General features: G+C 36.8%; 1 protein-coding gene and 1 long non-coding RNA gene across 2 annotated transcripts; both read left to right on the top strand.

Annotated features, from left to right (window-relative positions):
- Nucleotides 1-22,463: 22,463 nt before the first annotated feature.
- LOC126371633 (octopamine receptor) lies at nt 22,464-25,595 on the top strand. Its single transcript, XM_050016947.1, has 2 exons — nt 22,464-22,694; nt 24,384-25,595. The coding sequence occupies exons 1-2, from the start codon at nt 22,464-22,466 to the stop codon at nt 25,593-25,595; spliced, it is 1,443 nt and encodes a 480-aa protein (XP_049872904.1).
- Nucleotides 22,921-23,806, top strand: LOC126371391 (uncharacterized). The gene is made up of 3 exons (XR_007567018.1): nt 22,921-23,013; nt 23,292-23,347; nt 23,449-23,806. It is a non-coding gene; the product is annotated as an uncharacterized LOC126371391 (long non-coding RNA).
- Nucleotides 25,596-26,188: the final 593 nt, after the last annotated feature.

Genomic DNA, 26,188 nt, shown 5'->3' with positions numbered 1-26,188 from the left:
GAATGTACATTCTACACACCTCTGCCTACCCCATCAGGGATACAGGCGTGATGCTATATGATCGATTTAGTTACTCGGCAGTCTGATAATTATCCCATCAAAGATCAACATTATTCGCTATAAAAAGCTACACGCCAACAATTCCATTATCCCCATGAATACATCACGGTCTTTCTAGATGCGATCGATGTGGACAAAGGATTCAATTTGTCAGTTCCTTCCTACCCATTACGCTTGTTTCACACGAACAGGGAGTTATAGGAGCGAGTAATTTGACGTGAGGATTTATTGTAGATTCCTCGTTTGGCGTCTGATGGGGTTCATCACTTGGAAGGAAAAGGTGAGCGCTCTCAATCGGTAAAAAAAATAAACCATACCATACTACCTACCTACTGGATTCATTAGCATAATTATTTATTTGCTTAAAACATGGTATTTTAACATGGTAACAAGTGTAAATAAGTCCATTATGTTTCATATATCATATTATTATTCATATTTACTACTATTAGGTTGTTACTATTAGGTTGTAAGATTAATGTACTTATAAACAATACACTCAAATAAATTTATTAAAAATTAAATTAATTATTCAAGGAACCGGGCTGATCACCTTTCACCATACGTATAGTTTATTAGGTATACAGGATGTTAGTGACAAGGTAATGTAAAGTTTGAGGTATGATTCAGATCATGATTCTGAGTTGATATCAAGTATAATTTTACGTCGGAAAAGTATATTGAATTGAAAATAACACTATTTTTTTATCAGACAGAAAATTCCACTTGATATCAACTCAGAATCGATGTTTGAAGGCTACCAGTACGCATTTGTACAGTCATGAGCAATATAATGAACCCACTTTAGGACTCTGTCGCAGTAACATAATATTTGACATTTAGTGAGACTTACAGTTCAATTTGTCAAAAAAGTTAATGTGACATGGTGCCAAAGTATACATATTAATGCTCGTGACCGTACGGGGTGTAAGATGACATCGTAATGCATACCTAGGAAGATGATTCAGCTCATAATAATCAAGTGGATTTTTCCATCGCAAAAGTTGAAAATAATTTAAAAAATCACGAAAAAATCACGACATTTGCGACGGAAAATTCCATTTGATATTAACTCAGAATCATGAGCTGAATTATCCCTATCAGCATTCGTTATACTATCACTAACACCCTGTATACAAATCAACAACGCGTTTTATCCGTTCTGTGTGAAACAACACTCTACCGCCGGCCGATCAATTAGAGGCGACGCCATTATCAGAAATTACTCCATAGAATTGTTTTGGTCAATTCCAATTTGGTGTCGGATGCCTTTTAAGATTACAATAGTACTTCGGAAGTCATTTTAAGCCGTTGGTCCCTTTACTACTTACTGATGCAAGTTAGTAGTCGTTACATGAGCCATGTCGGGGGCCTTAGGTGACTCAATAGTAAATCTGACCCCAGGATTGGTCGGGTTGGTAGTCTACCTCACAACCCACACGATAAAATGAGACAATAAAAAGGTCTGAACGTTCACTTTGAGCTTTTTTGAAGGCGATATTAACTATTTTTACCCTTACCCAAAGGGTAAAAACGCGTCTACTGAGACTTCTTTGTAGGTATGTCCGTCTGTCGGTCACCAGGCTGTATCTCGAGAACCGCGATTGTATTATGTATTTCTCTTGCTGCTGTACTAAAAACACAACAACAAATACTAAAAACAAATAAAATTATATATTATAAGCGATTATTAAGGAAGGCTGAGCTGTAGGCCATCTACGGGGTCCACAGGTGGCGGATAGTGGAACGGCCATCAGATAATTATGATGGTTAGCTGCGAATATAAAAATAAGCAGTCCCCGACCAAATAGCGACAGGATTAGCAGAATTTAGTGGGTAGCTCACTGGGACGGGCTAACCTATAAAATGCTACTTAGGTTCTATGACGATCTTGTGACGTACCGAGTAGGCGGCGCTACTTCAAAAGCGCACCCCGGTTGCGGGGCAGCAGCGGTATCAGTACTGATTGGAGGCCGAGGAAATGGATTCTGGTAGGGCTCTAGCTAGAACATCACCGATTGAGAAATTGGTCGGTGTACTGCGGAACGGAAGGTGATTGGGCAACCACCGTTCTACACGCCCAAAATGGAGGCAACCACTCCACCGACAAGAGCGCAACTCTTAAATAAAGAGAGAGAGAAAGATTATTATCCTTTTTTTGTTTACGTAGTCAATGGTACGGAACTATTGAATCCTTCGTGCGTGAGACATATTAATACCATATTTTGACGTGGATACAGTTGTAAACCCTTTGTTGTTGACTTACAACATTTAATATAATGCTGTAAGTAATTTCTCTCAAAGTAAACATGAAAGTAATAACCTACTGTTCTCCTCCTTAAATATTTGGCAATGGTTATTGCTGTGAATGTTTGTGTTACTTAGCGGGCCTCCTATTACAGCACTCATCATTTTCTATTAATTGTCGTCAGACTAAGGCTTTGTTTACTGAAAACTTTTGACACTACGTGAACATTAATTTTATAATGCCGACCACAGGGAACCTTTTTTTTTTGACGTGACTTATTGTAGATTTGCCGCAGATGGCACTAACTACATGGCCGGACAAATGGGGAGCGCTGAAGGCTCTCACCCGATACAACGTTTAAGATGACAGGAGGGTGCCCAGTTAGGCGCGAACCTCGGCTAAGGGCGTCGTCTGAGAGGAAAAATATGTGAAAGAATTAATCGACCCTAGTGGGTCGATAGCGATAAGCGCTGATTGAGGGAAATCGTCGACCACGGCGGCGGGGTCGGTATCGGGGTCCTGAAGTATTTGGTGTCGCAAGCTGATTGGCTGCCTCTATGGCTAGAGTAGTCGGGTCGTCGGGATCGTATATTACGTCCTTCGGCACAGGGAACTACTTTATCACGTTGGTCTAACAGAAAGTTCGGTGTGGTATGATTACTTAGTTCATGTTACGATGGATGTACCTCCGACTATCGCTGATGGAATAAAGTCATGTATTTATGTGATCGCAGGGTTTTTTACTTACAGGCTGAAAAGACCAAGAGCCTAAAATCCGTCTCGTGGTAACCCTGTTTGGTAGAACGCTATTATCTCGCTGTACACTGTGCCCTGAAACCTGCACGCTTGAGGACCTGATGAGCGCTTCCGCCCGTGATATTACCGTGGCAGCATATTGGGCTGACAAATTATAAATCACTTTGTCGACTTCGACTTGTCATCGACACGAAAGAAGTACTTACGCTATTATGGAAATAGTTATGAACTCCTTTTAAGAATAAAGGTGTAAAACATTATCTTGCGTTTTAGTTTTCTTTTATCTTCATTTTTTTTGTAATAAAACCTGAGGTTTTTATTGAGGCATAACTTTTGAGATGACCCAAGAAAGAACAAAGCTTGTAATAGACAATAAAACATATTTTTCTTCGATTGTAATGTTAACATTAAGCTTTATTGAACTGTCAAGCAAATTGTTTCTCTAATAAACTCTTTTCTGTCGAGATACAAGACATGAAGATAAAAAAGCAAGACCAAGCTAAAGCAAGTCTTGTTACAGGAGTTAGTGACATCGCAACGAATACTGAGAAGGATAATTAAAATTCCACTTCATATCAATTCAGAATATACGATGTCACTAACCATAATCATTTATTTACTTGAACACAAAGTTAAAGATCTTATTCTAAGTAAAACAGTGCATTTATTCAACCTGCAAGCAGGTGTGCAAATATTTACAACATCCTGTATAAAGGATTTATTTTTTTAAATAACATATATTTATCTATTATTGCTACAGCTAACAAGTAGACAGGTGGATATTACGGATTGAATGAAAATATTCTCTAGTTTAAAACCCGCTTACTGATGAAAGTTAGTAGTCGTTATGAGCCATGTCAGGAGCCTTTGGCGGCTCAATACTAACCCTGACGCCGGGGTTGACGGGGTTGGTAAACCACCTCACAACCCACACGATAGAAGAACCCGCAATATTTATTAATTTGTATAAAAATATTTTCTTCATTATGATGTACACGAATTTTTACTTAAGGAAAAAGCATCTCGGTTTTAACCATGATATTAATGCTTGAGTAAAACACATTTTTAATTTTTATAGGTACTTCAAGGGGCTTGTTTAAAAAAATGTAAATTAAACTAGATACTTAAGAATGGAGTGATTAATATCATACATTTTCATACCAACCAGCATTCGTATTCATTATAATGTTAGTCCTTATATTATTATTGTTTATTTGATGGCTTATTTCAACAGTGAGTATCAACAGTGGCTGCAAGTTGTCTTTGATTACTTGTAGCTCTGCTCACCCCATTAGGGATTATGGGCGTGAGTTTATGTATGTATGTGTCATTTCACTAAGAAACACAAAACATTTTAAACAAATTTGAAGTTATTTTCGTCTTATTTATTAATACTGCCATATGGTTTTCATTATGATATTCTCTTAACTTAATAACTCTTATTATAATATATATAGTTCTGATGTAAATCACAGTTACGCACACAACTTGTAAGTTAGCTTGTAAGTTATGTACGCCCAACACAATTTATACGTCAATTTGTAACTTACAACTTACAAGTCGTAATCCTGCGAGATTCTTAATTTCTAATAAAAAACAAAAAATAAATTAATAATAATAATAAATATTAAATATATAATATTAAAATATTATTATTATTTATATTTAATATTTACAATAAATTAAATTAAAACATAAGAAACATAAAAGTAAATATGTTTTTAATAATCCCACAGTATACTCCTTAGTAGAAGCAAATCACACTATCCAGTCTCTCATTATTCAATTTCGTGACACAAAGCGAATAATGCATAAAATACCACACAATAGTAATGTAGGCGTTAGGTATCCATAATTGAGGAAATTATGCAAATATCTACATTATGGTTATAATTGATGCAAACAAAGACAAATAGGCCTAATAATTTAGCCTAAAACCAAAATAACAGTAGATTTCCAAACCATTTTTTTTATAGTTAGTAGATTAGTTTTCCCTTAACTCGAGTAAGAGCTATATAATAACAAAATAATTTATAATTATGATGACAAACAAAACATTAATGTAAAATTGAGTAACCTTTTTAATGCAAAGTACAGATAGGTACATTGTTACATAATTGTATTGTCATTTCATCACATATTGTTAATTTTATGACCGTTAATTGTAAGACGTAAAAATAAACGACATTTTCTTATTACCTATTAAAAATACTTTAAAATTAGAATACTCCATTCTTCTAAATCCTAAATGACCTAAGACTACAAACTTTTGAATAGAAAGGGGCGAAGTTCACAGAAAATTAATAGTGTTCCAGTAATTAGAAGTTGACTGTTTATAGTAATGAAATACTATACTTAATTTAATAGACAAAGTTTCAAATAAGACCCCGGACAGAGCTCTGTGCGGTAACAATCCTGTGACAGACATAATGCGACTGTTGAACGAAGTCGACTTTTCATAAGGTTTTTAAAAAGAACTTTATCTTTTTTAAAATTTAGTCTTATAATACTCTTATTCATTATGTGGGTACTTACTGATGATAGGTTTAGTAGATAATTGTTTTTACGTTCCAGTTGTAAACAATTATAGAAAATCAAAGCAACAACTGACTAATCAAAAGCCTTTGACAGGTTTGAATGTGCTGGTCAGTAGATAACTTAACCATTATAAACTATATTGAAATTTATCTGAGACTAGCCTTGAAAATACCGTATTTCATTATCTTAAGTACAATTAGTTTAACTTCAACTTGTAAACTTATACAACTAAACCTATGTATCATCCAAGGTACTATACTAGGACCCATTTATCTCACTAAACACGAAGCTCCTCTTTATGAAATCCTGTAAGAATATTCTTTTAATGAATATTCTCTGGTATGCCTCAGTGACATTGTAATTCTTTATGAATTGCGGTTTATCTTCAGTTACCAAGATGCACAGCTACATATATCAATGCCAGAGCAGCTTAAGGGTACACTGGGGCTAAGAGCGAAGCGGAATGCAAGGAGACGAATGGTCGCCCGTACCAAGTTAATACAAGTTTATTTTACATAAAATTGTTTTCCTTCAGTTTTACTTAAGCGTGTATTTAACTGTCTTGCAGATTGTTTCCTAGATTTATTAATAATACTTATTCGCAAAAGCTTTTATCCGTTACAGTTAAATTGGAATCGAAGTTTATGTAATTAGATTTGAGACAAGATATTACAACTTTTGAAGTACTATTAATTCCTAGATCACACTGGATTTGTTTGAAAGTAACAAAACTAACGATGGTACTTACCTTGTTACTAACCTTCTGAACTTTACCTCTAAAAATAAATTAAAAAAAAGATAATGAAGCTTGTGCTCATCATTCTTTCAAACAACGGCTTAAAGTACGGATTATCTACCGTAACAAAAAATGATTTTTGCATATGTATATATGTCCCTAACGGATGCAAACTAACGGATGCAAATTCAGTAGAGCTGGTATACTCTACACCCCTTCCAGTTTAATTGAGGCCTCCTGTGCGCAGCAATGGAATATACTTAGGCTATTATTATTTTCACAGGCCTTCCTGGTAACATTACGACCTACCATAAAACCTTTAGTAAAACGTAAGCGCTGTTTTTGTGGATTCAAATCTATATAATAAACTAGCTTTTGCCCGGGACTTCGTCCGCGTGGCGTGTTATAAAAGAGAGATCTTTGTGTGTGTGGGAGAAAGGTTAAAAAATGTTTAATTTTATTATTTTTAAATGAGATTGTTATTAATTTTTAGATTATTAGTTTATGATAATTTGGTTTCATATAAATTTAGGAAAATACGATCAGAGGAGGCTAACCCTAAAGTTTTCGTCTATAAGCTTTCGTCTGGAATTCAGAGATGAGAATGTTTTTTACATACAAATGGTTTTTTTCCCGCTAACTCCCGTTCCCGTGGGAATTTCGAGAGTTCCTTTCTTAGTGCACCTCCACGGTACCTAAGCTACGTCCTTTCCAAATTTCAAGTGCCTACGTTTAGTCGTTTAGGCTGTGCGTTGATATGTCAGTCAGTCAGTTTCTCCTTTTATATATTTAGATATCCGTGGGCGTAACGTGTGTTTTATTTTATTGGCAATATTATTTCGGTGCTGGCAACCGATGTCGCTGTCTATTCGGTTGATCGATAGGTCGTCAGTTACATAAACAGCTGGAATTATCCAAGTGAACACTGGATATACAATGTTCTTAGTTGCAGTGCTGTAACTTGACATAACAAATATTTTATTGCACAAACAGGAAAATACAAAACAAAAGAGAAATAGAAAGAGTACGATAGGCGGTCTTATTGCTAAGTAGCAATCTCTTCCAGGCAACCTTTAAGTTTAGGAGATGTTTAATATTATACAGGGTGTTAGTGACATCGTAACGAAAACTTTGAGGGATGATTCAGACCATGATTCTGAGTTGATATCAAGTGGAATTTTCCGTCGCAAAAGTATGGATAGGAAAATAATTGAAAAAAAAACAAAAAAATTCATGAATTTTTTGACAGGAAATTCCACTTGATATCAACTCAGAATCATGGTCTGAAACATCCCCCTCAATATTCGTTACGGTGTCACTAACACCCATACCTACTTGTATGGCTACCGTATGTACTTGTGCGGGGTGTAAGTGACATCGTAACGAATACTGAGAGGGATGATTCACCTGATTATTCTGAGTTAATATCAAGTGGAATTTTCCGTCGCAAAAGTATAGAATTGAAAATAATTTTAAAAAACTAAAAAAAAATACATGATTTTTGCGACGGAAAAATCCACTTGATATCGACTCAGAATCATGGTCTGACTCATCCCTCAAAGTTTTCGTTACGATGTCACTAACACCCTGTATACTCGTAATATAGCGGGATATTGCAGCGCGAGAATACTCGTACGTGTATAAAAATAAATACAAATATATAAATACACTTATGCGTATATAAACTACGTAGTAAATATTAACATAATTTTATGAAATAATACATATTACAAATATAAACTTAACAATTAAATATTCTTAATTTAAACTAAATATCTACTAAAACTAAATACTAACGTAATAACTAATGACAATACACATTAATTGTTATATTATATCAATATCAATACTTAACTAATACATATACTAATGAAGATGAAGAGGAAATAGAAATAAAGAAACTTCGTAATTCTATTAATATAGTAGATGAAGCATTCATCATAAACAGCCTATATACGTCCCACTGCTGGGCGCAGGCCTCCCCTCAATCAACGGGAGGGGGTACGGAGCATACTCCACCATGCTGCTCCAATGCGGATTGGTGGAGGTGTTTTGTTTTTTTTTACGGCTAATAGCCGGGACAAACGACTTTACGTGCCCTCCGAAGTACGGAATCATCTTACTTTTTCGGACAATCAGGTGATTCAAGCCTTAAAAGTCCTTACCAAACAAAGGACAGTCTCACAAAGTGATTTCGACAATGTCCCCATCGGGAATCGAACCCGGACCTCCAGATCGTGAACCTAACGCTCTAACCACCTCGGAGGCTGTTAGATGAAGCATTACAATGTTATAGTTTTCACTAACACAGTTGGCGTGATTATTATAGACGGTGATACGGCAACATAGAAGTACTTAAAAATAAAAATACATATTCAACATATATAAATAATATACCTAACCAAACTATTAATAAACTTTAACCAAACTATAGAGTTTCTATTATGAACTAAACCCAAACATTCCAAAATCTTACAAGTAGCAACACTGCTTAGGTACATTTATTAATGTTCAATGAGTGTTGCGGTGAAGTTAGGCAAGTTCACAACAAGGTCGAAATATATTTTAGGAAAATATTATATTCTTGGCAACTATTATAAAGTAATAATTTATTACGCAATATGAGTTCTACTCAAAAATATGTTTCTTTTCTATTTATCATTATACTCGTATGCCTTAATCGTTATATTACATTATTATTATGATTATGAGTTAAGTACCTACGGGTAAATGTATCCTGGAACTTGACAGAGGGCAGCAGTAGCTGTCAGTACTATTCAGAGGCGGAGGACAGGAGTCCTAGTACAGCTTGTTTTCCGTTACCTTTACTGAACTCTAATAGTCATAATAATAATGTAATACAACCATTAAGGCATACGAGTATAATGATTAATAGAAGAGAAACATACTTCTGAGTGGAACTCATCATCATTATCAGCCATACGACGCTCACTGCTGAGCATAGGCCTCCCCCAAAGATCTCCACGACGATCGGTCCTGCGCTGCTCGCATCCAGCGACTTCCCGTGGAACTCATATTGCGTAATAACTTATTACGTTATAATAGTTGCCAAGAATATAATAATAATAATATTTTCTTAAAATAGTACTCACAATTACTGCAAATAATACAATTCAAATTTAATTTTAACTTAAGTTTGAGTTAATCTGGATTAATTTATAACTATAATAAACCTGTTTTTTTAGGATTTTGAGTTATGTCTATCAGATGCCAGTCTTACCAAAACAAACACAAGGTTTTGGCTTTTTTAGTAGGTGGTCGTATGCCGTGGTAAGCAAACTCTTAGGACAAATTGGCATACGCCCACGGCTATCTTCTAAACGTCAATATTCGGAATAATTTCGGAGAAACATGCCTATCGTGTTTAATACTTTTTAGAGCGTGAGTTTTCCGTAGTCGGTTTTTAGATTTGAAACTTATATTTTCAAAGTATCAAGTCAATTAGCATTCTTATTAATTTTGTTTTTGTTTCGATAGCTTATTTTTTATTCAGCTCATGACTTAGCAAGTTAATTTTATGTACAAAGGACCCTGTCGTTTCGATGAGAATGCTAAGCGGACGTACTCTGCTACTGAACATGTAAATTGAAATAAAAATAAGGTTATTCCAGAATACATTATTGCCCAAGATAAAATACACCATTTGAATACTAAATTCCATGAGTTATTCCTGTCATTATTGAAAATAGGCTCGTATTTAACTAAAAAAATATATAAGCCCTGCAAGCTTAGAAAGCTTCGTACCTACACCTAAATTTACCTAACCGGAAATTAAAATCAAGTTAGATCTGTTTTGGTGGTTTGATCAAATACTACATACATACATAAATACATGCTTATTTACGACTGGGGTAAGCAGAGACTATGAACACACATTTGCTTCGATCCTGACATACTTCTTTTCTCTTCTGTCTTTTTTCTTTGTCTTGATATGTTTATTTATTGAAAATAAATCTTACGACTACCCCACCTCATCCCCACCACACACACTACCTGTCTTACTTCTGACTACCCCATTGGGATATATGTACAGTCATAAGCAGTATCATGTACCCACTTTAGAACCCTGTCGCACTATCTTCGACATTAAAACGCCCCCCCTCCGGTTGACTGAGGGGAGGCCTGTGCCCAGCAGTGGGACGTATATAGGGTAAGGTTGCCATCGTTGGACCGCTTCTTTGATTGGACCATTATAAATTCTGAGAAATGGAGATTGAGACTTATGTGACATGGTTTCATATTAGTTCTCGTGACCGTAGTTTGGGCTTAAATGGTGTTAACTTATTGAAAATAGACTTGTTTTTTTCTTCAAAGTCACTTTATAGTAAGTGGTGATACGGTCTAGTGCAAATCTAGGTACGCTTTTGTTACCTAGCCAATTTACTTATTTTGTTACCTAGCAATAGCCTATTTACTTGTAAGGCACCAAGCTATTTCAGTCCTTCGATGTTCGCAATAAAAAGAAGGAGACGCAGCTTTTTATGCGAATTGACAATACAAAAGAATGAAATGCCTGCCGACATCTACTCGTCTGTGTATTATTCTGTTTACTGTTTCGTCCGTCTCACATTGATGGTTTTTCTATAACACTTTAAACCTTAAGAAACTTATATTGAAATATCTTAAGACAAGTGACGTAATTGAGAAAGTTTACCCATTGCTGTCAGAAATGTGTGATTTGTGCTGTTTGAGTGCTATAGCGGATTGAGTGGGGGGTTAGTTAGTCCATTTCTTAACGCATGCTTAGGTACATGAGGTATACAGGGTGTTAGTGACATCGTAACGAAAATTCTGAGGGATGATTCAGGCTATGATTCTGAGTTGATATCAAGTTGAATTTTCCGTCGCAAAAGTAAAACTGAAAATAATATAAAAAAATACTAAAATTTTCATCACTTTCCCGACAGGAGATTCCACTTGATATCGCCTCAGAATCATGGTGTAACAAAGGTTTCTATTCAGATTCAGATTCAGATTCTTCATTTGCATTGAACATAGGTACATAAAATTAGTGTTACAGGTTTAGGTTATAGTTAGTTCTCTACGTTCCACCTACAAATAGGTATACAAATTATGACTCATTTATAAATTATATTGTTATTACCTAATTCAGACCTGAAAAAATACAACCATAGTAGATAATAGAGGAACAGGGACCTCCGGCGGACCGGAGTGCTATAAGTACCTAGTTGAAAGATAAATAAAATATATCTACTGTCATCTCTCAAAAATAACAATCATCATCATCAGCCGTTAAAATAACAATACACTTAATATTTTTTATGTAAGTACCTATTTCTGATTTTGAGGAGCTCGGTGGCGCAGCGGTTAATGCGCTCGGTCTGCGATTGTTGAAGTTAAGCAACTTTCGCAAAGGCCGGTCATAGGATGGGTGACCACAAAAAAAAAGTTTTCATCTCGAGCTCCTCCGTGCTTCGGAAGGCACGTTAAGCCGTTGGTTCCGGCTGCATTAGCGGTCGTTAATAACCATCAATCCGCACTGATGCCCGCGTGATGGTTTAAGGCCCGATCTCCTTATCCATCCATAGGGAAGGCCCGTGCCCCAGTAGTGGGGACGTTAATGGGCTGATGATGATGACCTATTTCTGAGCTTTATTTTCGGGCATCATAAGAGTCGACTGAGGCTATAATTTTGCACACCTATTTTGTATACATTAATTTCAATATTCAGCCCACTTTTTCACACATTAACCGAATTATACAGATGTTTTCACCTGTTTATTACATAACGTATATTAAATTTATTATGCGAAATTGAGGAAATATTATACTGAAGACGAATATATTGCCGGGAGTAGCATTTTGTCACAAGTATAGTATATATTTAGGCAGTATACTAAGATCATCTCGGTCTTGTAGGTGACAACGTATGTGTAAGAGAGAGCGAGGAGTGAGCAAGAGAGAAGAAGGAATTGCGGAATTGTAGCGTATAATTAAACCTGGTAATAATTGGTACTTTGTGCCTTTCCACTTTTATTGTCCTCTCACGCCATGCGGGGTTGGCTGTAAGGGATCTCTTTCAGAGATAAGTCTACCTTCTGTAGGTACCTATTTTTTTGTCATTATTAACTATATTAGTATGTACAATAAAGAGTTTAATAATGGATTTTAATAGTAAATAAACAAGTTACTGAAGAAAATAACAATCATTTCCATCATGCCCCGTACCGTAACCATGTTGTTCATCATATTCGTCATGGTATTTCAATAGTAAGTAAGACTTCAAGATATCTGACATTTTATTTATGTATGTTTAGGAGATATAATTAGTCCTATCACATCTTAGACACTCCATAGAAAAAACCCATTTTTACCGAGTGCCGCGTAAGTGTGGCGTAAGTGCGAACGAGACAGACTATCCGAGCGCTTGCCCCCTTACCCCTTAGCAGATTACTGTCATATAGACTAAACTAACACCCAGAGGGGTTGAGGCAAATCTAGCTCAGCACCCGATGCGAATTGGTGCGGGGTGAAAAGTTATCGTTCAGTAATATTCTTTATTCTATTTCTCTATGTCCAGTAGTGACATATAATTATAATACTGTTTATATTATGTCTTGGATGAAAAGATGAAAGAGAAAACGGGGAAGACCAACTAAAAGATGGGAGGACGACCTTCCCAGGATCTGGAGGAGATTAGCAAAAGATCGAAACATATGGAGGGACCTAGAGGAGGTCTATGTCATGAGACAACCTGACTGTTAAGGATGCTGATTTAAATAAATAAATATTAATATAAAACTTTAGATAGCTATTGTACTTACTAACAATTAAACGTAAGAAAATCTAATACTAACTACTTTGTAACTTTTGAAGTCAGGGAATAAAGGCTATTTTCATTTTATATATTATGTCTTGGAAGCTAACACACCGCATGTATATCAAATGTTACCTATAGGGAAAAATAACCGAAAATATGAACACACCGACGTCACAAGACGAATGCCGTATTTTGTGTCGCAAATATTAAATTGAATAAGTCTGAGCCTGATACGATGATTGAAACGATTCTGAAGATACGAAGCTCAATTTCAGAGGTTTATTTATGATTACTATATTTTCTTATAGCTTTGGGGCTTAATCTACTTATACTTATGTAGAAGAGGCAAATCTTATTCAATCTTTACTGAATATAAAATACGTCCACATTAAGGATTATCAACTCAATTTTGTTTGCGTGGATTTCGATTATATCGCGCTAAGCTATCTTCTTCTTCGTCTTTTCTTGTGTTTTCTACTGGTAAGTCTGCCTCTGGGTTTTGAACTATCAAGTTTAGTGCCCATTTTCGTTCAAATCGGTGAAGTGGTTACGACTTCAAGGGGTCACGGATAGGCACACAAATTGAAAGAGTTATCTACGTGTAATCTCTTGCGGCCAAGATTTCCAGACACACTACTTGAACAGTGGGGTTTGGATTTTAAAAGTCTTACTTACATTCGGTCTTACTACCCTGTAAGGATTTACATTGACCAAATTGAAGATGTCTTTAAATAAGGTTTAGTACAATGTACTCTGAACCAGCGTTCGTGTATGAAGCGATTGATGAATGTGGAGGAAGCAAGAGAAGTGTGTCAGGAACAACGCAAATGGATTATATATCTTCTAAAGTCTCTGCTTACCCCGGTGGGAAATAGGCGCAAATTTATGTATGTATATCAGTCTCACGACTTCAAGAACTTAGTACGTCCCTATGCATTAACTATCATCTGCCTAGCGTAATCCCGTTTTCCACAGGGTCCGCTTACCTAACCTGAAGATTTGACAGGTCCGGGTTTTTACAGAAGCGACTGCCTGTCTGACCTTGCAACCCGTGAAGGTTAAGCCAGCGCAATATAGGTAAGGTAAATGCATTTCTCGGGAATGTGAGTTTCCTCACGGTGTTTTCCTTCACCGTTGAGCACGTGGTAATCATTTATGATCCAAACATGGATGCGAAAACAAATTCGAAAATCATTGGTTTAGGTCTATGCTGGGACTTGGGAACTTAAGTTATTACACTATGTTCAATCTTTAGCGTGGTTTTTACCTAAAAGATGGTGCTTATTCCAGTTCACACCATTTAATTTTATTTTAAGTAATAAAATAATAATAATACCTGTAATTTTCTTAGCCTCCGAAAAGGAATGTGGCTGGTAATTGACAGACATAAAATTTTTGGAAGACACGTCAATTTTAGGCAAAAGTTTAATATACCCTCCCAAATTTTTATATTGGCCAAAAATAACCCGAGAGAATTAAGTTGATAGCCCACGTCAAACGGGTTGCATACCATCGAAATGTATATTTAATTCGTCCGGGTTATTAATTAATTCACCAAATTCATTTTAAAATTAGCAGTTGTCAATCATCCGTCCCTTTCCTTTTCGGCGGATAAGAAAATGACAGGTATAACTTAAAATTAGGAGGTGTCTGCAGGAATCGGGGCCGGTATCTATCTTTCGGAGGGCAAAAAAATAAATCATAAAAATATACCGGGAGCTTACGAAAATACTTTTTTATGTTTATGACTCAAGATAATAAATAATATTACTGTAGCGGCGAGGTCAGCAGATCTTACACCCGATAGTCAGAGGCATAAAATCAAGGGAGCATACATACATAAACAAGATCACGCCTGCTTCCCATTGGGGTAGGCACAGACCATAGACACACCACTTTCTTTTTCCACCCTCATTAAAATTATACTTGCAAGCTCGCGGTTTAGAGTACTCTTGACTCTTGACCTGGTCTTTTTTTAAAACATCCTGGACTTATATGTTAGTATGTACGACCTTCCAACTCCACAACTTACACCAGCATCATGAATCTATTATCTACAGATAACGACGCGTAAGTCCAAAATCACGCTACAGGCGTAAAGATTGTACCTACAATTCATAAAATGTATGAGTTTATGACTCTCCCTGCCTTGATTTGGTTCAACGAAGAACGAATTCCATCCGAGGCTTTTACATGAATACATAATAATATATTTTGACGTTCGAAATCTACTGTTGTACGTGGATTATTTCATGGCATTAACAACTTTGCCGGCCAGCCGAGGTAAAAAAACAAAGAGAACTTAAGAAATTGCTTCAGAACAGTAACACCGCCTATTTATACTGTTGTTATTTGTTTTATAAATGTATGTGTTCTGTTTCTGTGCAATGAAGTATATTAGATTTTATAAGTGAAAAAAAGTAGAAAATCCGTAATTCATATTTCGAACTATTTTCCATTAATGAGTCTCGCTGGCAGGCTGTACAATAGCGGACGTGACGTCAATGCTTGCGTGCCTTCCGCCCTATTCATGTACCAACTGAAGGTAGGACGCCAGTCGGCTATGAATGCTCTTGTCATTTGTGATCTATTTTACCTATGTAACTTTCTTTTGAATTTGGAATATTTTTTCTGGCATTATTTATAATTAAAAATATGTACGAATATTTTTGTTTCGTTTTTCTGCACCACATATATTTAAATATTTTTCGCGCTTACGCGGAGAAGATGAGCATCGCGGATAAGAGAAAATGTCAGACAAGAAAGTGTCATTATGACAAATTACGAGTAGAATTTAAAGGAGCCTTAAAAGGGTCACGTCTTGATTTAATGTAGACAACAATTACTCTATACATACATACATAAATACTATTCACTTAATATCAAACACGGAAACAACTCTATTGTGCAAAGTTGGCTATTAACTTTAATTTAGGAATAAGGATTCCTAGTCGCCTTACGTCCTATTTATTTAATTCAGGCAACTAAAGCCCATACAATGGCCCCGAGTCCTGCAGACTCTTCCTAATTTTATTTTAAGTTATACCTGTCATTTTCGTATCCGCCTAACAGGAAAGGGACGGCTGATCGTCAGCTCTTAATTTTAATAAGAATGAGTAAATGAATGAATAACCCGGCCGAATCAAAAAGGTATCTCGCTGGTATGCAAACCGTTTGACGTGTGCTGTCAACTTAATTCTATTCGGGTTATTGGCCGTTGTAAAATTTTTAGACGTTTGTTTTAGATTTGTGCTTAATATTGACGTGTATTCCATAAATTTTATGCCTGTCGATTACCCGTCCGTTTCCTTTTCGGCGGATAAGAAAATGACAGATATAAATCAAACTAAAATTAGTTGGTATCTACAGGAATTAGCACCAGTACATACCTTAACCTAAAAATACATACAATATTATAATTATTATTAAAATCTTAAACTATTTAGCTATTGTGCGTGTATGAAGCGATTGATGAATGTGGAGGAAGTAAGAGAAGTGTGTCAGGATCGAAGCAAATGGAATTCTATAGTCTCTGCTTACCCCGGTGGGAAATAGGCGTGAGTTTAGGTATGTATGTAAACTATTTAGGGAATTAATTATTCGTCTATCGCCTCCCTGAAGCGTCGGAAAACCACTTTCTCTGGCCAGAAGCCCAGCTCAGCAGCGAGTGTGGTGGAAACATGAAGCTTGAAAGACCTAAAGCTATCTTATTGACATATTCTTTTTAACATTATGTTAGACCGTCCATCCTGTAGCCAGGGATATAAACACGTGACTACTCATCATGTTCAGCCCAGTAAACAGTGTAAGATAACCAATCGTTAATAAGGCAAACTCTTTTGTCGCCAGGCAGCCATGTTTCAAGAACTAATGGTCTATTACTTAAGTACTAACTCACCGTTTCAACTATTATAAATGACCCTTTAACGACCTAATACTCCACTGTTTTTACCATTATCGACGTCAGCCCAAAGTGTGATGGATAGTAGCTGAAAATAATGGCTGTATTTTGAGTGGTATGCTCGTTTTAGTCCAAACGTGGAACATACATCAAAACTATTACATAATAATAGGTGTTATAAATGCAAAAAGTCTTTGTTACATTTTTATGTCTAAACCGCTGACGGACCGTACATGACATAACATAAACAGCCTATAAACATCCCACTGCTGGGCACAGGCCTCCCCTCAATCAACCGGAGGGGGTATGGAGCATACTCCACCACGCTACTCCAATGCGGGTTGGTGCAGGTGTTTTTACGGCTAATAGCCGGGACCAACGGCTTAGCGTGCCCTCCAAAGCACGGAATCATCTTACTTTTTCGGACAATCAGGTGATTCAAGCCTGAAAAGTTCTTACCAAACAAAGGACAATCTTACAAAGTAATTTAGAATAGAATAGAAATAGTTTATTATGAAAGGACGCCACACACACAAAAAAAAAAGACAACAACATATGAAACATCATATTATGATTTCGACAATGTCCCCATCGGGAATCGAACCCGGACCTAATAACCACTAGACTACGGAGGCTGTTATCTAACCACTAGACCACGGAGACTGTAAGGGACCGTAAATTTACTTTAGTTATCACGATTATCACGATGACCAGATGCAGAAGCAATTATCTTTTGTTATCTAGCAGTGTCCCACTGCTGAGAAAACGCCTCTTTCTTTATCGCTATTAATTCTTTCAAATATTTTCCTCTCAGATGACGCCCTGAACCGAGGTTCGCGCGCAACTGAGCACCTTCAGGCATGTTATCTTCAATTTTGTACCGGGTGATAGCCCTCAGCGGCCATATGCGCCAAATTTACGTTAAGAAGAAAAAATAACCCCCTCCTATACTTCTTCCATGACACTATAGTGATTCCTCCGGCCAGTCTTGTACAGAGTACCCACACCTCATTGAGCTTTCTATTAGACCAACGTGATAGGTTGTATACCATCTATAATGGTTGAGCCAAATGTTTCAGTAAAAACTGCACTTAAGATAAATTAATAACTCATTGGTGCAAGTCCGGATTGAGAAGCAAGTTGGTGCATCATAGGACCACTGTGACCTACTTGCACCACACACCATCACATCCATTCAGTACTATGATATTTGATGAAATATTAATAATCTACAGGTCTTGTCGTGAACCATACATAATCATGTAAGGTCACGAATTATCTGAAAATGCACTGTTATTTCTGCTCTGATCTGTTTCTATCTTATTCTGATTATTCATCTGAATATTGACTGATTTCTGTTCTCTGCTCTAATGCACCTTCTTTTGTTCTCTGAAAATTATTTAGTTTTTTCGTAATGACAGCCCGCCAAAAGCATCAACTTTTTTCTGGCCAGTGTTGTTATGACATAAATAACCTACAAATCGATTAGGTACTCACTCGAGTAAAAATAAAATCGATATGATGCATTTTAATATTATTATGAATTTGATTATTTAAATTCGAGAACTGATTACAGTTCGAGACAGGTCTCACACATTTGCGTTTTTGTCTATTTTTTGGGACTTTGGCTCGATATCTGGCAGACATGACCTACCTAATCCACATTTTAACTTGCATGGACCACGTAAAAAAAATTGCAACGCTAGTGTACTCACATTAAGTCAAACGAGTAAATTTATGCGACGACAGAAGTCCCGCTTCAACTGCTAAGTTCCTCTCTTGCGTTCGTTACACTACTTCACAGTCAAACTTTAATGAAACGATGTGGAAACTTACAGTTTTCAAGTTTCAAATTTTCGAATCAACTGATTGGCGCTGAAGTGTACGCGAATTTTGACCAAATATAATCTTTTTCAGACATGGAATATATTAAAATAATCATCCTATTCATCATCATCATCAACCAATTAACGTCCCCACTGCTGGGGCACGGGCCTTCCCTATGCATGGATAGGGAGATCGGGCCTTAAACCATCACGCGGGCCCAGTGCGGATTGATGGTTATTAACGATTGCTAATGCAGCCGGGACCAACGGCTTAACGTGCCTTCCGAAGCACGGAGGAGATCGAGATGAAAACTTTTTTTGTGGTGACCCATCCTATGACCGGCTTTTGCGAAAGTTGCTTAACTTCAACAATCGCAGACCGAGCGCGTTTACCGCTGCGCCACCGAGCTCCTCATCCTATCATCCTATTACATGGGACTTATAAATAGTTGGCGAGGAGTGGGTAAATATACTAATATACACCTACGCCAACCCCTTCAGGGACACAGGCGTTATGTGTATGATGTCATGTTGTGTATTAAATAGACGCTACACACAATTAAAATACAATAACATCATTTAAAAAAATCACAAAATAACAATAAGAGAAAGTAAACAAGTTTTCGATTTTTTATGTTTTAAAGTCGTCTAGCTCATCCAAACTAATTCACATTCAACACAAAATACTGTTGGTCCAGGTTACTACTTATTGCTGTTAGTAATAAGCTGGAAAATGAGCCATATAAAGGTTTTTTGCGGCTCAATGGTAACCCTGACAACAGCGTTGATGTTTTTAATTAATTCACCTCACAAGCCACACAACCCACACGATAGAAGACCACAAAAAATAATCAAGCAGGCGGCCTAACAGGGAATCAAGGACTAACTTTTAATACATGTCCAGATAAAGTTAGTCTGTTAAGCCGCTTGTCGAATAGTAATGGGAAAAATCTTCTTAGTTGTTCGATATTGAATTGTGTGAGCTAATAAATCTTATGTAGCAATCTTTCATCTCCCTAGCATTATCCCGATATTCACAGGTTCTACTTACCTAACCTCAAGATTTGGCAGGTGTGGTTTTTTACAAAAGCGACTGCTTGTCTGACCTTCCAACCCGCGAAGGGAAAACCAGCCCAGTACACGATGTTTTCCTTCACCGCTGAGCACGTGATAATCATTTATGATCCAAACACGATTTCGAATACAATATCGACAGTTATTGGTTTAGGCCTGTGCTGGATTCGAACCAGCGACCTCAAAGTGAGAGGCAAGCATTTTAGCAACTGGGCTACCACGGCTTCTGTAGCAATCTTTATTTTAATTAAATTCACTAGCTGCGATTTACTTACTTTTCCAAAAACGAATGAGCCTTCGTTCACTGGGATGTATCCTATCGCATATTCCACGCCGTTCCTTCGTCACCCCTCTGTCAAGTCCACACCCAGATTTGTACCTATTTCATTAGGATCCCCTTACCCTAGACATAATTTTCCCTACAACATAAATTCTGAACTGTTCAAAATCTCCTATAAAGATATAACCGTAACCTCAGCATACCGTAAGATATTTTATTTTTCTGCATCACTGAATTTAATAGAATTTTCCTTTTGTTACAGATTTGATTACGCTTCAAAAAATGAACAAGTTTTACAAATGGGAGATCGTCGAGAAGACTTCGAGATGCTGATAATTTAGTGCTACACAAGAACACGAGACTTCTTCAACGAAATACAGCCAACATTACTATATAAAAAGGTTATATACACTTCTCATCAAAAAAATCGAAACACTTCCGTTTTCATTGTTTCTGTCCGAATTTAACACAAAAAAGAATTCATACGATGAAAAAAAATACATAAATGTATAGCTGGCAGTTTGGCCATTACAGTAATAAGCGAAAATTCTAAATTCAAAATTAGAATTTCATTTGTTTATCTTATAAACGAAATGAATCACTGTTTTGAGACAAATGTGTGTTTAGGGTTGGAGTACATTTAGCGTTTAAAAACTAAAAATTGGCGCCTATCCTTAAACTTTTTGTTTTTTATTTCAATACTGTGACTTTGGGACGTCTGAAAAAAGGTTTTTTTTCTAAAACGTATGGATACTTCGCCCACAGAAGCCACCCAAGTTGTGGCATTGCTGGATTCTGGCCTTAGTCAGCGTGTTGTGGCTGCAAGACTGCATCTAAGCCTGTCATCTGTTCATAGAGTCTATAAACGTTATCGGGAGACTGGTTTGTTCACGCGCCGTTCAGGATCTGGCAGGAATCGGGTCACTTCTGAGCGAGATGATCGATTTATTGTAACAACTTCTTTAAGAAATCGACGCCTTAACGCTTTTCAACTGCAGCAGCGGCTTCGTGTTGTACGAAGGGTGGCTGTAAGTGACTCTACAATTAGAAGAAGGTTGAAGGATCGTGGACTGGTACCGCATAAGCCAGCAAATGGGCCGAAATTAACTGCAGACCATCGAAGAGCGCGCCTTAACTTTGCACGTGAGCACCTAAATTGGTCATACCTACAGTGGAGCAAAGTTCTCTTTTCTGATGAGTGTAAAATTATGCTGTATGGTAACGACGGAAGGAACAAGGTCTACAGAAGAGACGGAGAACGCTATGCACAATGCTGCATTGAAGAAAAGGTCAGCTATGGTGGCGGTTCGTGGACGGTTTGGGGAGGAATCAGCGCCGACGGTAAGACAGAGCTTGCTTTCGTGTCTGGGCCACGTCTGCCTGCACTAAACTGTCATCGGTACGTCGAAGAGTGTCTCGAGCCTCATGTGCACTCACTACACTACAATATGTACACTATGCACATTTTATTGGCAACGGCTTCATATTCATGCACGACAATGCTAGGGCTCACACCGCGGGCGTCGTACGAGATTATCTTAACGAAGTCGATATCTCTATTATGGAATGGCCAGCAAGAAGCCCGGACATGAATCCCACTGAACATCTGTGGGATGAATTAAAGAGACGAATTCGAGCAAGAGATCCTGCCCCAGAAACACTTAGCCAGCTGCAAGATGCAATCCAAGAGGAATGGGACAATATACCACAGCATGTGATCGTGACTCTCATCCGATCGATGAAGAACCGTATGGAAGCAGTAATTAGAGCTCGGGGAGGGAATACAAGTTATTAAATAAACGTTTTTTAGCTTTTTTTTCATTTACGTGTGTTGTTTTATCCATTTCCTTTATACTCCATACGGAATAAAAATGACTCATTTAACAAAATACGAAACCTATGAAAAATTCATTTAAATTTAGAACATTAACATTAAGATTTGATAAGCTCATATTACTCACTATTAAACGACATTTAACATTTATTCCTAAATGTACACATTTTTCTGATAATCCTGACAAAACGTAAACTTGCAAGGTGTTTCGATTTTTTTGATGAGAAGTGTATTTCAGTTCCATAAAAATGGCTTATAAAAGGATAAATTCCCGAGAAATTGGGTCTACAATGCAAATGATAAAATATTTTCTGAGCTTTCTGGCTAAATGTTGTGAAATAAAGCTTTTCACTAGTGCTGTATTTATGAAAAATGCTACGTGAAATGTAGCTGAGAAAACACACCACCATGGGCCAGACATTCACGCAAGATACCAACTACACTCTAAACTATACTGATGAAGTATACAATGCAGGTGGTGAGGATCGCGACGCGTGCGCCGTCGCCGACGACCCCAAATACCCCAGCAGCTTCGGAATAACACTTGCAGTCCCAGAATGGGAAGCCATTTGCACAGCCATAGTGCTCACTCTAATCATAATCTCGACTATCGTCGGCAACATCCTGGTCATACTAAGCGTATCCACTCTACAGTCGTTGGTAATTATAGCTACCGATTCCAAATTCACCTCAGGAGTCGATGGTAGCTATACTTACCAATAGTCGGGGTTCCGTTAGGGTGACCAATTTTATGGATTAACTAGTTTTACAAGCTAGTATAGATTATAAAATTATACTAGTATTGTGTACTATAAAAATCCTTACTAGGTGGTATTTGCATCTCTTCCCTATGAGTTGGTAACATTAAAAAAACAACTGTCGAAGTCAGACGAGTGTTGGTCGAGTCTACTGTCAACTACTGTGTTTGCGATTGAGTGTTTTAGACAAGAAATATGCCGTAAGTATATAAAATATATTATTTTTATTGATTAGCATACATCTTGAATATATCCTCTACCGTTTTCTACAAAAACCTGAACATTTAAGCCATGATTTTGTTCCAAAAACATTAAGAGAAAAATATCGTATCAAAAAAAACGTCTCTTGACACTAAAATGGAGGCAAATTACGGAATATTACACGACGCATTATATTTTATAATGTTTTAAATATACCACGTTACTTATTAGTTACTCGTGGAAACACATTATTTACCGAAATAAACAATTATTTCAGCAGATGCCCAGGATATTGATTGCAGGGTACACCAAATTTGGTCAACTTTCATCATGGTAACTAAACCTACCATCGACTTATCTGGGTTTAAGGGTTCGTACAAACGGAGCGCTAGCGTTATTTTAATTTCAGTTCTAAACAATGACTTTTTTTTCAGAGATGCTATAGTTCAGCTATAGAGAGGACACAGAGAGTAATTACAAAAAAAAAACGAATTACTAAACTGCCAGTAGATGTCCGACAGGAGCTTACGGACAGAAAGCGGCAGGCGCAATTAGATTTAGCAATAAGGCCGCCTTTTGTCTCTAGTGTCTCGATTTATTTGTTTGGTACGTCATTTTGTGCAATCAAGTATATTGTATTGCAAGACTGTAATTTTAAATTCTAATAAAAAATATATATTTTTAAGGTCCGAATGTTAAGTGCTTGGTAAAAAATGTAAATAAAACAAGCATTCAATTATAAATTGGTTTTAGTTCATATTAATAAACCTTAATTTTTCTACTGGTTTTCTTTAATTCCTGAAATCACACACACAAAATGTCTATGTCAATCTTACCCGTTATTGGTAACCATAGTTACCATCGACTTAAAAAGGCAGAAACGCTCAGTGCGAACAGAAACTTAGCGAGGGCGGCCATCTTGGTAAGAATACGGTGTTACAAATAAGTCGTGACCAGGTGTTATATTTATATTTCTTGTGTTTAAACTAAATAACATTAAAATATAATTTGAATACTAGTAAAAAGTGTAAGAAATGCGCTTTCAAATAAAAATTATTACAGTCCCTAGAACATGATACTTTACATGCTATTAACAGGCATGGCTGGGATAACTGAAAAAATGAGCGGATTCTGTCAATTCTAATTGGATTTGAGATAGATTTTATAATGTGATCTTTTTTATTTTTATCTAATTAGAATCATTGCACATCTGGCTTGCTGTTTCTGAATTTTCTTTATTATAGCCACAGTAGTTTTTGAGTTACAAGCCTATTTATAACACGCCACGATATCGCCCACCGAACGCCGCGCAAGTTCGAAATGCCTGGACTGTTGAGGCTAGATTTGCTAGTGCGCCTGGACTGTCAAGTGGGTATTCACTTACAAACCGCTAAGAATCGTACAAAACTTCTTCATTGTATCACTTGCTGTGGCCGATTTGACTGTCGCAATTCTAGTCCTACCTTTAAACGTAGCATACTCGATACTCGGACAATGGGTGTTTGGAATTTATATGTGCAAGATGTGGCTGACATGCGATATAATGTGTTGTACTTCGTCTATCCTGAACCTTTGCGCAATCGCCCTTGATCGATACTGGGCCATTACTGATCCTATAAATTACGCACAAAAGCGGACGCTTGAACGAGTGCTTTTAATGATCGGGGTAGTTTGGGCTCTTTCACTCATAATCAGTTCTCCTCCACTCTTAGGATGGAACGATTGGCCGGAGGTATTCGAAACCGATACGCCGTGCCGTCTGACATCCCAGCCTGGCTTTGTGATATTCTCATCTTCAGGGTCATTTTACATTCCTCTAATTATTATGACCGTGGTTTATTTCGAAATCTACTTGGCAACAAAGAAAAGATTAAGAGATCGCGCCAAGGCGACCAAAATCAGCACTATTTCTAGTGGGCAAAATAGATATGTACCAAAGGAGAGTGAAAATAATGATCAAGATTCAGTGAGCTCTGAAGCAAATCACAATGAGCATCAAGGAGCAACACATTTAATGTCGGACAATGAGAAGAAGAAGAAATCAAAATCAACGAAGAAATCAACACCAAAGAAGAAGCCTAAAAAACGTTATTGGAGCAAGGATGACAAGTCCCAGAACAAATTGATTATACCAATCCTGTCCAATGAGAATTCGGTAACAGACGTGGCTGAGAATGAAAATAGGAACACGTCGTCAGAAAGTAATTCTAAAGAAACTCATGAAGGTGAGTTGGATGTGGCAGAGACAGGATCAAAAAAGGTACCGAAGCGTCCAAAGCCTAACCAGCAGAATGCTGTGTATCAATTTATTGAGGAGAAACAACGCATTTCGTTGACCAGAGAGCGTCGTGCGGCTCGAACCCTGGGCATTATAATGGGGGTGTTTGTCGTGTGTTGGCTCCCATTCTTCGTGATATATCTTGTCATCCCCTTCTGCTCCAGTTGTTGTCTCTCAAGCAAATTCATCAATTTCTTCACATGGCTCGGGTACATAAACTCAGCCCTCAATCCTCTTATATATACAATATTCAATATGGACTTTAGAAGAGCTTTTAAGAAGTTACTTTTTATAAAGCAGTAGACCCGACGCATAATTTGTGCCAAAGACTTGTACATATTGTAGAGTTATCTCGCTTAAAGTTACGAAAGCCGCTGATTTGCTCAAATTGAAAAGTTTGAATCAATCTCTTAAGACGTAGTGTAGATGCACTTAATATTGTAATGATATTATAACCATTATGAATTTAAAATAAAGAACGCAAATATAAAGTGTTTGATGTACAGACCTTGATGTTACTGCAATATAAGTAAAGTAGCAAATTGCTGGTATACTAAAGTGTACATATAATTACAGGATTGTTGTGCATAGCACAGTAGATAGAATTATAAACTGTAAATATTTCACGATAAATACCGAATTTAAATTATAACGAATATTTAAATACTTATCAACGAATGATGATACTCTTTTTAAATGTGTACATACTGTAATGTTTTTTTGAATTTAATGATAGAAGAATGATGAAAAATGGATGTATGAAATAAGAAATAAGCAAATGGGTTTACTCGAATTTATTAATTACTAAGAAAACCAAAGTTACACAAAAATATAAATAGGTATTTGGAACTTTTAAATCCTAAGGGTACATTCCAGGTATTCAAGGCCACTGGTCA

Source organism: Pectinophora gossypiella, chromosome 12 (assembly GCF_024362695.1).
Source record: "Pectinophora gossypiella chromosome 12, ilPecGoss1.1, whole genome shotgun sequence".
Taxonomy (NCBI): Eukaryota; Metazoa; Arthropoda; class Insecta; order Lepidoptera; family Gelechiidae; genus Pectinophora; species Pectinophora gossypiella.
The sequence above is the reverse complement of the archived record's forward strand: the minus strand, read 5'-3'. Positions and strand labels throughout refer to the sequence as shown.